The following is a 12071-nucleotide window of genomic DNA, read 5'->3' as shown; positions in this document are numbered from 1 at the left end:
CATCAACAGTGTAGTAGCAAATGTCCCTTGGTGCATTGGGAAGGAATGGTGAGGAAATTATGCATGCTCTCTACATCCCTGCAGAGTTCATGCAGAAAGAACCAAAACCCTGTCTTTCAGCTCTGGCATCACCACAATCAGATGAACATCTGTGGTAGAAATGCCCTTATTTACAAAGTCTGAATGTACATACTAATTTTGTACCCAACGTAGAAAATTGCAAGAATAGTACATTCCGTCATCTTTCAAGACTCAAAATACTAAATTCTAAAGGAATAAGAGATTTACCAAGCTTTTGGTTAAACTTTGAACATTTCCACATGAATGGAGGTAGACAGCTCTCAGAAAGATTAAAGTCAACAATGATCTCTGAAAGTTTTACCATGTGACTGGAGCACATTTTGTATGCCATATCTGAGTCTTGTCTTTTAACGTGTTTCCAAGGGAAACAGCTCAGGCATTTCTACCGCTGACTACAAGGAGAAAAAAAAATCCGCAGGAAAATGAACATGTATTGCTCACATCAAATGGTTTGTAACCATTTAGTTCTGGAGCACCTCCTGCTCCAGACTGAGGATTGGTCTTAAAGCCCAGATCTTTGGTCCCCTAGTGTCAGAGACATGGGGTTTGACATCCTGTGGAGATCCAGCTAAACTGGATAAACACAGAAGACTTTCAAAATACAACGTTTCCATGTGCTTTTTGCAAATGTGTTTAAGTGGACAAATCATCTCAAGATGATGCACAGCTCTCACCCCCATCAGAAGGTACATGCCTCCTTGCTACAAAGTGACAGAGACAATGCCCAGGCTGGGACATGGCAGCCAATTCCATCCCTTCTCCAGTGCAGGGCTGGGAAGAAATGTCATCAAAGATTTCCTTAGCATGTACTGGTAGGGAAAGGAGAGAGCAACAGGAGTCAAATCAAATCAAATTGAATCACAGAGCTGAGCTGGAAGGGATGAACACTGAGTCCAACTGCCTGACCACTTCAGGGCTGACCAAACTAAAAAGCATAGTTGCTAAAAGGCAAGGGCATTTTCCAAATGCCTCTTTAACGTTGATAGGCTTGGGGTATGGACCACCTCTTTTGGAAGCCTGTTGCAGCAGGGTTTGATCACCCTCTGGGTAAAGAAATGTTTCCTTATGTCAAGTCTGAACATCCTCTGAGGGACATAGCTCTGAGCCGTTCCCACATGACCTGGCACTGGGTCCCAGGGAGAAGAGGGACCTTTTTCCCCTTCCCCTCCTCAGAAAGCTGTAGAGAGCAGTGAGGTTGCCCCTCATCCTCCTTCTCTCCTAACATGAAAAACTCAGTGTCCAGAGCTGCTCCTCACAGGAGCCCTTCACCAGCTTTGCTGTCTTCCTCTGGATGCATTCAAGGACCTTCACAACCTTTTGAAATTTTGGGGCCCAGAACCACACACAATACTCAAGGTGAGGCCACACCAACACCAAATACAGCAGGATAATCACCTCTTTTGAGTAGCTGGTGATGCTGTATTTGATGTATCCCAGGACATGGTTTGCCCTCTGGGCTGCTCAGGCACACACTGCTGACTGATATTGAGCCTGTTGCCAACCACCAACCCTAGACCCCTTTCTGCTGGACTGCTCTCCAGCCAATCCTCTCCCAGTTTAGACTTGTGCCTGGTATTACTCCTTCTTCGGTGCTCCAATCTATCCAGATCAGTTTGGTATCATCAGCAAACTCACTAATGGCGCATTCAACTGTTGCATCCAAATCACTGATAAATGTACTGAACAGAATTTGACCTAGAACTGATCCCTGATCCCCCACAAGGGACTGGTCACCAGCCAGATATAGCCCCATTCACTGAAACCCTTGAGCTCTGCCCTTCAGCCAGTTCTTCACCCAGTACACCATGAACCTGTTCATCCCACAGCTGGACAACTTGTCCCACAATACCAAAAGCCTTGCAAAAACTCAGAAAAACTACATCCACCACTTTCCCTTCATGCCTCAGGTAGGTGACCTTATTATAAAAGATACTAAATTACTTAAACAGGACTTTTTCTATATGAAACCCACATTGACCATGACTGATGATTGCAGTGTTCTTTAAAGGTAAAGGCGTAACAGTTTTAAATGGAAAGATTTAGATTAGATATGAGGAAGGAACTGTGCACTGTCAGGGTGGTGAGACACTGGAAGAGATTGCCCAGAGAAGCTGCGGATGCCCCATGCCTGGAAGTGTTCAAGGCCAGGTTGGAGGGACTCTGGTCTAGTGGAATGTGTCCTTGCCTATGGCATGAGGGGTTGGGACTAGAAGATCTTTAAGATCCCTTCCAACTCAAACCATTCTGTGATTCTACTAGAGTGTAACCTCCCCTGTGTTGTCTTTCTTTACCAAAGGAATTAAATTTTCTGTATTTCTCATAGAATTCCATTTTACTGTCTTGTTCATTATAATTTCTTTGAAGCTTCTGCCCTTCTGAATTTACACAGTCATGCTGTTATTTTTACGTGCTTGAGTCAGAAAGCTTTATTCTCACTTTTTATATAATCTCCTATTCATTTTCAGATCTCAAACAGTTACTGGGGCATTCTTGCCTGCTGTTTTTTCTCAAGTTTTTGAGTTGCTAATACATTTTTTAAGTCACAGTCAATGCTTTGCCTGATTTTACCCAAGGGATGAGCGGTTCTCCATTCTCTTCTGGCTGCAGTTTCCCTTGCACAACAGTAATTTTCTAAATTTATTTTCTTTCGCATTTGTAACTTTACTGACCATAATTCCAATGAGTTTCACCTTGTAGAAAGAGTTCCCTCCATTAGACTGGGTCCTCTAGAGAATACCCTGTCCTGGTCTTTGTGGGCTGAAGCCTGAACAGCACTGTCATTATTTTGCTTCCTTCTTCCTTCCTGACCTCAGAACAACACCATCACTTTGTGATAATTTTTATCCAAGTCACTCAAAAGAAAAAGGCATTTTCTTGCAATATAGAAACTATAATTTTATTGGAAATAATCAGCACAACTGCAAGAAGTTTTACCTCAGTGCTGCAATTGGTGTATTTTATTATAAAACTGCTCTCTTGTTCAAAGTTCCACAACTGTAGCAGCTTGAAAGGTGATTAACAGAATATCACAAATGGCATTTTTGTTTTTCTTACATATGGAAGTGGTAAACAGGTAAACAACCTTTCAGTGTCTATGGCAGTCTTTTTCTTTTGCTATTGGTATCCTCCACTTTGAAAGGAATGGCTTTTTCACTTCATTTTAGTTTATCAGCAGGATGACTTAAATGTTTGTCATCATCCATCTCCAATTCCTTTACCTCTTCCTCCAACTCATAGTCTGAGACCGATTCAGTGTTATCATCCCAGTAATCAGCGTCATATTTGTCCAGTAAGTATTTCTGTGGTGTAATGTCGTCATCATCAGGATTCTTGGGTTTTCTCTTTTTCATTTTCTTCCGAATCTTAGAAAGCTGCTGCTCCTGCTCTTGCGTCCAGGGAATACTTTCTATATGTCTTGACACTTTCAGTCTTTTATAGTCCATTATCTGTTTATTCAGCAGTTCATGGTCAATACCAAACAGATTAGACCGCATGGGTGGCCCTGAAGATTGAGTTGCTGAAGAGAACAGTTTACTGTGAAAAAGAAAACAAATATTGGGAGGTTTCTCTCGTGCATATTTCAAGGGGTAATTTTGACAGCTTGAGTAATATGGAAATAAACTGGAGTTTTCGGTTTGACTTTATAAATTCCCTGTGTTCAGCACTGTGCTACCCGTGTTAAGAAGGAAGAGATACCATTGTATTGTATGTCCAAGGACAGTCTGTGTATAAGCCTGTCAACAGATTTAATGGGGGAAAGCCAATAAAACAATGACATTCCAGATGAAACTGCTTGTCTCTTGAAAGAGGGGTTACACAGGTAACAGAGTGAACACTGGACCTGGGAGCCCCAAGGAATTTAAGACTTCTCCCGAGCTCTTCCAAGAAGTGAGAAGCAGCAGCCTGTGCCCAAAAGACATCAGACCCATGTATATATGACACTTTATGCTGGACTTCAGTATTTCCACAAGACACAGAGGAAGATGTTAGGTGTCATGAGGGAAATCTGTCAGCAATGACTTCCCACTGGAAGTTATTTCTGATTTGCCCCTGATGAACCATCCTGTGAGACGCCAGGGCCCAGAAGGCATTTCTACCAACAAACTGCAGCACCCAAGTACAAAGGCTGTTGGCTTTGAGAGCATCCAGTCCACAAAATCACTATTCCAATAGACTGTTTAGCCCTATCTCTCAATAGCCAAAAACCCCTCACAGAAGAATGCTAAATTAACTTAGGGAGATTTGTCAGTAAACTTGTAACTCACGTATAACACACCAAACTTATATCAGAAAAAAATGACCAAGTAGAGGAGCACTGGTGTTCTTATGAGAAAATTACCAGTAAGCAACAAATATTACTGCTGCAAAGCATTTTTTAAAAATTTGATTATCATAAACAACATCAAGTCTTGGAATCTTAGAAATTCTACATTCATTTCCCTCACAAAAACCAGAACAAGTATTGGGTCTGCAAGTAACAAATCTGATGACTATGTCACTCAAGGTATAGACATGAAACACAGCTGATTTCTAAGACTGTGTTCTGATACCACATTATGGGTGCCTCTGAAAGAATACACACTGTGCTGTGACAAGTGACAGTTCAGTCATTCTCCACAGTTTTACAGAGGTTCGCTTATATGTAATAAAATAGACCTTCCTTTTCCATATTTTGCAAAGCTGTGGTCAGACCTGTGTACAAGAACCAATGACAAAATAGCCTATGAAAATGTGTCTACTCTAAAATATGGAAGTAAATCAGAGCATACATAATATGAAATATTTTCCCTTAATTTTAATAAATGGGTGTAACTTCGGTAAAGAAACTTAAGTCGCAAAATAAAATGACGTCCTCTACATTTAAGTTCTGGGATGATTACATACTAGTTTTGTCCTTGGCTATTCTATAGTCTCTTACATAAAAAAAAAAATCAATTAAAAAAATCTTATCTCTTCAAAAGATGAGATACTTTTCTGGTAAGGTCTTCCAAACAGACTCTCTCTTCTACTTTTTATTTCTTCATAACATCATTTGCTGAACTCTGAGATAATAAAAATGTACAAATCTAATTAAAATATACTTTCTGTCATGTCAAATGATACCCAATTTAAGTCGGCCAACAAAGATGAAAATGGGCACTTGTACAATTCTGATTCAAAAAGACCCACCTTGAATCATTTTCAAATATTTCTTCTTCTTCTTCAGGAGGTCCAAAATCAGCAATTGCCAATAAGTCCTCGACCTGTAAACACATGAAGGCAACATATTTTAAAGATCCTATATTAAATCTACTTTATGCACACCTGAAAGAAACGTAGCAGGAAATATTTGATTTTCTACATGTTTGAAATATTTAGCAAAACCATTTTAAAATAGCCTCTTCCATCATTCCAATAAGCATGGAACAGCTTCCACTCTTTGCCTGGGAAGTTTGTATCAAACAGTGTAATGTATCCAGGGATTCCTAGGAAGTTTTTTGCCTTGTACATTATAAACAATTGGCTAGGGATTGTGTGACATGTAATTTTTGGTTTATTTGTTCTCTTACTTCAGTCTTGTGAATCCTTTTTCACAACATCCTTACATTGAGATTTTTTTTCATCTCTTCCCACTTTCTGCAAGTTTGCATTTCTATTACACGTAATTATGGAGTTCCCAACTCCCTTTTAACATGGCACATATCCAGTAAATGCTACAAATCTAGTATATTCAGTGCTTACAGACTGTACATAATTGTGAAAATTTGGTCTCATCTGAAATTTTTATTGCAACTTTTCTTTACATTAATTCCCTTCTAATTCAGTGCATTATTCTAGGAGTTTAATTGGATGGTCTTTCCTTGACTTCCGAAACTTAAAAATCAGGTTCCATTACATTATTTCAAGCCCTGTTATTTGAATCTGTGGTTGATATAAATCTGATGAATTGCGAAGTAGGAGAATATGATCCATCTAAGTGCTTTCCAGTGTCATTCCCTGACAGAAGCAATATAAGGAGAGTTTATACTTGTCTTGTGTGAAACCCAGAATTTTTTTGACCACAGAAAGTTCAAGCAGTTCACTGCATTTCTAGAGTCTAAAGCTCTTGCTATTCTTTCCAGCCCTGCTCACACACACTGCAGGAGCCCATAAGTCACTAACAGTAACTAATTGGTTGTAATAGTAACACATGTAAGAATAGGGCACTTCAGGGCACAGAAGTGTGAACTCGTTCTTTTCAACTTCTATTCACATCAACAGCTTGAGGAGACCTTTTCATTAAATTCTACTCATTGATGTCATTCTTCTCTGGAAATCTCACTATTTAAGAGATCTCGCTTCACAGTCCTAATGACAGCAAATTTCTAGGAAACATCATTGTTCTAGTAATATTTCAAGTAGTTAGAACTATCAACACCTTGATAGAAAATGTGAAATAGTAAAGATAATTTTAAAAGCAAAGGAAAAAATGTAGTATGAGTAAGCTTACATCCCCCATGTAAAGATCTGCACTTCCCTAAAAACATTTTAACAATTCACAGATGGAAAAAGATTGGGGGAAAAAAATAAAAATAAACAAGTCACTGGTTAGATTCACTGGAATTTTAAATCACGTAACATTTAAAATGTGGAAGAAAGTTCTTCCAACCTCATTTCTATTATCATGTACATCAGGCAACCCTATACTATTCCTTAAAAAGGTAATTAAATTTTTTAGAATTTCTTTATTGACCTAATGATACAACCTACAATTCTTTTACATGGTATAGAAGCCTCAACTTTACTAAAGATTGTTTGTTAAAGTGCTTTGGAACTTGAAGAAGAAAGGGTACGGATAAAGAGTGATTTTGAATATAGATTGGTAGAGGACTTGAATGATCAGCTCTCTCCTAAATCATCATATTTGTACACTGAGTCAAAGAATAGAATTACCTCTTTCACAGCTGCAGCTTCTTTGTCTTTTATAAATATTATTGGGGGTACATTTCCTAGAATTTGCTGACTCTTCAGAAGATACCTGGCAAAAATACAGCATTCACCAGTATGAGTATCAGTAGAGCATCTCCAAGACAAGTAAAATGTGTTAAATTAATTCTAACAGTACCGCACATTAAAGATATGGTTTGCAAAACTTACGGTCTGATGGGTAGCTATTCAAGTTAGTGCTAAGCAATACATCACTGCAGAATCCCAACTTTGAATGCATAACATACAAAAACTACCAGCTGCAGATCCCACTGAGTATTGATGACATTAGTATTGATGATAATAGATTGTCTCTATCTATATGCACAAGTCTTTTCCCCACTTCATTTGGCATCCTTATCCCCACTGTATGGGTGAGAGCAGTGGGGGATAGAGTCCTCAGAGCAGAGCAAGACAACCAGTCCTACATGCTAGCTGCAGAAAGGACTGACAGGGCTCCCCTTGTCTTCTTCCCAGCCAGCAACTTTCCTTTTCAAAAAGTGGAAGCTGTTGGGAGTAGAAAAGAGCATTGTGCTGGAGCAGGAATTACATAGCCTAGGGAAACAGGTGGAAAGTAAAAGGGTTTACAAGTATGCTCCTATGTCACCTTCCACATAAAGTTAAATCCTGAACTTCCAACCCACTGGCTTGATAGCAGAGGGGAAGCAAGAAAGAGGGAGAGACAAAAATCTCAATAATACCCTGAAAACTTCCTGGACGCTGGACTCTGTGCTGAAAAAATGGGTAAAAGCATCACAATACATGGTAGCATCCTGAATTTTTTTTTTAACTGGTGCTGTGAAGAATTTCTGTAACATTAGTCACCCCTTCTGGAGGTCTAAATTGTCCCTAGCAATCAGAATTGCTCAATGAATCTGTAAGGAGATACTTGGAATTGCCAGTCCATTGTGCAGCATGCCATTCTGGCCTTCTGTCACTCAGACCATGTCCAGCCCACCACCTCTAGTACAACGGAGTGAAACCTCATCCACACTCCTCTTGATTTCTGCTCAGCCCACTCCAGTCCTGGAAAAGCACAGAAGCCAAATAAGCCAGCTGTGCTCTAGCAAGAGAATACGCAGCTGGTCTGTCGCAGCCACCCTTCCCTGTGAGGCTCATCACAGGAGATGCTCTGACTCTAAGTATCTAGAAACCTAAAGCATCCCAATAGGTCAGATATAGACTGTTAGAAATCCTTAAGAAATGGCACTAGTCCATGGCTATGAATTTATGCAGCAGCCTGTTTATCCCACAGAGTACCGTATACGTGGAGCGCTCTTCCGCAGCACACTTTCCACATGGCTTTCTTTCTCCATAGTAGCAGCAGGATTCCAGTACACACGACATGCTGAAAAGTTTGATGACAGGGACACCTGTAAAAAGGCAAATATATCTTTAAAATTATATATATACACACACACACTTCATGTACAATGAAGTCTCTGATGGATTGCAGAAAGCCTACTAGAAAATTTCTTCTGATAACAGGAGTAATGATATTGTACCAGAATCAGCTCAGGAGTAAATCAGGACTGACCTACTCCCTGCCATGTCTCAGTGCAGCACAACTAAGCAGTTATAAAATCTGAATTATATTCGGAAGGAGGTTGTTTCTTTCTCTCTCTCATGTTATAAATTGTTTTGGTTACAGCAGTACTTCCTGAGAATGCTGTGGTTTGCCCACACCAGCCAGTATTTTTATGTGCAGACATGCAATCCAAGTTAGACAAGCAACCCTCAAAGCCCTAAGAGACAGAAATATTATATGAAGGGTACTGCACAAATAGAGCCAAAAGACTCATCTTGCCCATGTAATTTTAATCACTTGCCTGAAGATGGAACAAATTCAGCTGGCAACAGCATCTATTTCAGTCACAAATAACAAACCTTTTCTTATAGATGCAGCTATGATGCGCAATTTCTTTCCCATCCTTCTAATAAGTCCATCATGCTTTTAAGCCAAAAACTAGTATAATTTAGTCTTTACAGAACAGCATATGTGGAAGATAAAAACTACAGACAACAAACAAGAATGCGGAAACTGACTTAGTTCCTGAATCAGAGGTTTAACATCCCTTTCAAACCCACAAATTACAGCATTAGCTACAATTAGGTACAAATCCCAAATCTTTCTCGAATCTTGCTTTACAATGACATTTTCTTATGCTTGCCTTTTTTCTGAACTAAGCTCATCCCTCACTTAGGTTTTCTGCCTGTAATATTGCTGGTGAGTGACACAAGGAGGTAACAACTCTCACACAGCTACAAGAAGAAAAGACTCTTGGAAAGATACTCTGGTAAAACCAGACTTCTTATGAAAAGTCAAGGTAAAGAGTTTATATCTGAGTAACGGGAAAAAAAAGTCATACCAGGAGAATAACCATTTAGTTTGCCTAAGTTGTATTTGCACTAGAGTGGCAAAGGTCTACTAAGCCAAGTACAACAGTGACAAAGCTCTCCCAGTGTGTACGCCAGAGCCTGATCTGGCTGCATTCTGCCACATTAGAAGCAATGCAGTAAAACTCCCCCTGCACACATCACAACACCCAGGGGAGCTCCTTTGGCACACCATGCTGACCTCATGGCACAGCCAGAGTGGCTCAACACAAGATGTAGCTTTAGCACTTGCCTTGCAGATTTCCAGCTTGAGATCATAAAATTCTTGACTGACTTCACAGGTAGTCACCATCTGTGACATAGCTTTATGAATAAGACCATTCAAGACTCTGCAGCGTATGTTATCTTCTCTCCTAGTTTTTGTCTGCTCATTTTTCATTAGGGCATCCAACTTGGTTGGTTTATACATCTTAAAAAACGAAACAACACATTAATCAGTAGTTACACACTTGTACTAGGTAACTATATACAGTTCTATGCACTCTACTAAGTATGCTCTTAGAATGTCATTATTGCAGCTGTGATGGTTTTATATAGGTCTTATGTATCAAGTGTTTCAAAAAAGAATATTTCTGTTCATAAAATCTCTGACCTTCGTGTCTTACAGTCTAAGTTTCTTAAGTTTCCTTACTATTTTGTAGCAAGTTATACAGGTTAATAAATCTGTTTTCTAAAATACAGCATGTATTGACTGAAAAGGATTGCTTGTTTGAAAAACAAACATTAAAAAACTTTTTTGCTAAACTAAGCTTGTAGAAGTTTTAACATAGATCAGTTCTCTGCAATGTACTCAAGAGCATGCAAAAGAGCATTGATGCTGGCACAGATGAAAAATCAATACAGAGGAAGAAACAGCCATGGGGAGCCAAACTGCTTCTCTGGATGGCAATCCTGGCATGTCGCAGTGAAACTGGAGCACCAGTGTACATTCACGAAATTCTGCCATTTCTCCCTCAGAAAATGCTTTCCCCAAGGTTGGAATCAATGGCAGAACAAGAAGTTTTTTCCTACTGGAACATAACATCTTAAGAGCTTGCACTTACCATTTTAGATCCCAGGGTAGGGCTGTCATACCAAAATTTCTTTCTTTTGGAAAAAGGAAAGGAAATCAGTTTTATCTTTCAGCAGCTCAGAGAAACAACGTATTCTCTGTGTAATTAAATGCCATCTCCCTGAAGGCACACACCACCACCTAGGTTTTCACGCCCACAAGTAGTTTTCCCCCCAGCTGGGGTGCAGTAGCAATGCTTCCCATGCACATAGACAGCAGGGGGAGGAGGGGGAAAGAGTAAAGTTTCTTCAGTCATAGAACCATTAAGGTTGGAGAGTCATAGAACCATTAAGGTTGGAAAATATCACTAAGATCATTGAGTCCCACCATTGACCCAGCACTGCCAAATCGTGCCTCCAAGCACCACACGTACACGTTCTCTGAACACTTCCAGGGACAGTTATTCCACCACTTTCCTGGGGAGCCTATTCCATTGCTTGACCTTTCTTCCCTTTCAGTGAAGAAATTTTTCCTAATATCTAATCTAAACCTCCCTCAGTGCAATTTGAGGCCATTTCCTCTTGTCCTGTTGCTTGTAACCTGGGAGACCAATCCCCACCTGCCTAAAACGTCCTTTCACATAGTTGTAGAAAGCGATAACGTCCCCCCAGCCTCCTTTTCTCCAGGCTAAACGCCCCCAGCTCCCTCAGCTCATCCTCATCAGACTTGTGCTCCAGACCGCCCAACAACTTCGTTGCCCTTCTCTGGACACGCTCCAGCACCTCTATGTCTTTCATGTAGTGAGGGGCCGAAAAATGAACACAGGATTCGAGGTCCGGCCTCACCCGTGCCACCGTGTACAAGGGGCAGTCACTGCCCGGGTCCTGCTGACCACATACTGCTGATACAGGCCAGGATGCCATTGCCCTTCTCGGCCACCCGGGCACACTGCTGGCTCATGTTCAGCCGCTGCCGACCAAATGAGATCGGGGGTGACTTGGCACAACACCGAAGCACCGATATCCGAAGAGCCCCGCGGCACTGGAGGCGGTGCCCGTAGCGCGGCTCGGGGTGGGAGGTTCTCCTTCGTGCTACCGGGGACCCCACAGCCCCTCTTACACCCCTTGTCCCAGCGCCCACAAACCACCCCGCCAAGGCACGGCCCTGCCCGGCCCCGCAGGAGGGCCCCGCCGCCCGCCGGCCCCGCACCTACTTGTTCTTGCGGAGCATTTTGCGCAGCAGCAGGTTCCTGGAGGCGCCCAGGGCGGCGGAGCCGTGCAGCGCCCGGCACCACCGCGGCATCGCCGCCGCCACCGCCCGGGCACCCCACATTCCGCCGCGGCGCCCGGCCCGGCCCGGCCCGGCCCTACTGAGCTCCCGGCTCCCGCGGCGGCTCCCCCTGTCGGCGCGGCGGCCTGGGCCGGCCCCGGAGGGAGAGAGGGAAGGACGGGGAGAGGCCGCGCCGCCCTCGGTCACGGGCCAACCTGAGGCCCGGGCAGGGAAAGGATCGCACACAGGCAGAGCCGAGCCCCGCGCCGGCGCAGCTGTGCACAGGCTCGGTCTCAGGAGAGGGAAAATGCACCCGAAGGTCAGGATTGCTGCTGGAGCGGCTGGAGCAGCCGCTCGAACGCGCCTGGCTGTGCCAGGCAGTTCCTCT

The 12071-nt window shown here is 42.2% G+C and overlaps 1 protein-coding gene across 1 annotated transcript; it reads right to left on the bottom strand.

Annotated features, from left to right (window-relative positions):
• Positions 1-2963: 2963 nt before the first annotated feature.
• RBFA (ribosome binding factor A) lies at positions 2964-11757 on the bottom strand. The gene is made up of 7 exons (XM_064666366.1): positions 11628-11757; positions 10467-10509; positions 9656-9832; positions 8287-8399; positions 6994-7078; positions 5251-5324; positions 2964-3615 (listed from the first exon to the last, which is right to left on the bottom strand). The coding sequence occupies exons 1-7, from the start codon at positions 11744-11746 to the stop codon at positions 3237-3239; spliced, it is 990 nt and encodes a 329-aa protein (XP_064522436.1). The 5' UTR covers positions 11747-11757; the 3' UTR covers positions 2964-3236.
• Positions 11758-12071: the final 314 nt, after the last annotated feature.

Source organism: Pseudopipra pipra, chromosome 1 (assembly GCF_036250125.1).
Source record: "Pseudopipra pipra isolate bDixPip1 chromosome 1, bDixPip1.hap1, whole genome shotgun sequence".
NCBI lineage: Eukaryota > Metazoa > Chordata > Aves > Passeriformes > Pipridae > Pseudopipra > Pseudopipra pipra.
The sequence above is the reverse complement of the archived record's forward strand: the minus strand, read 5'-3'. Positions and strand labels throughout refer to the sequence as shown.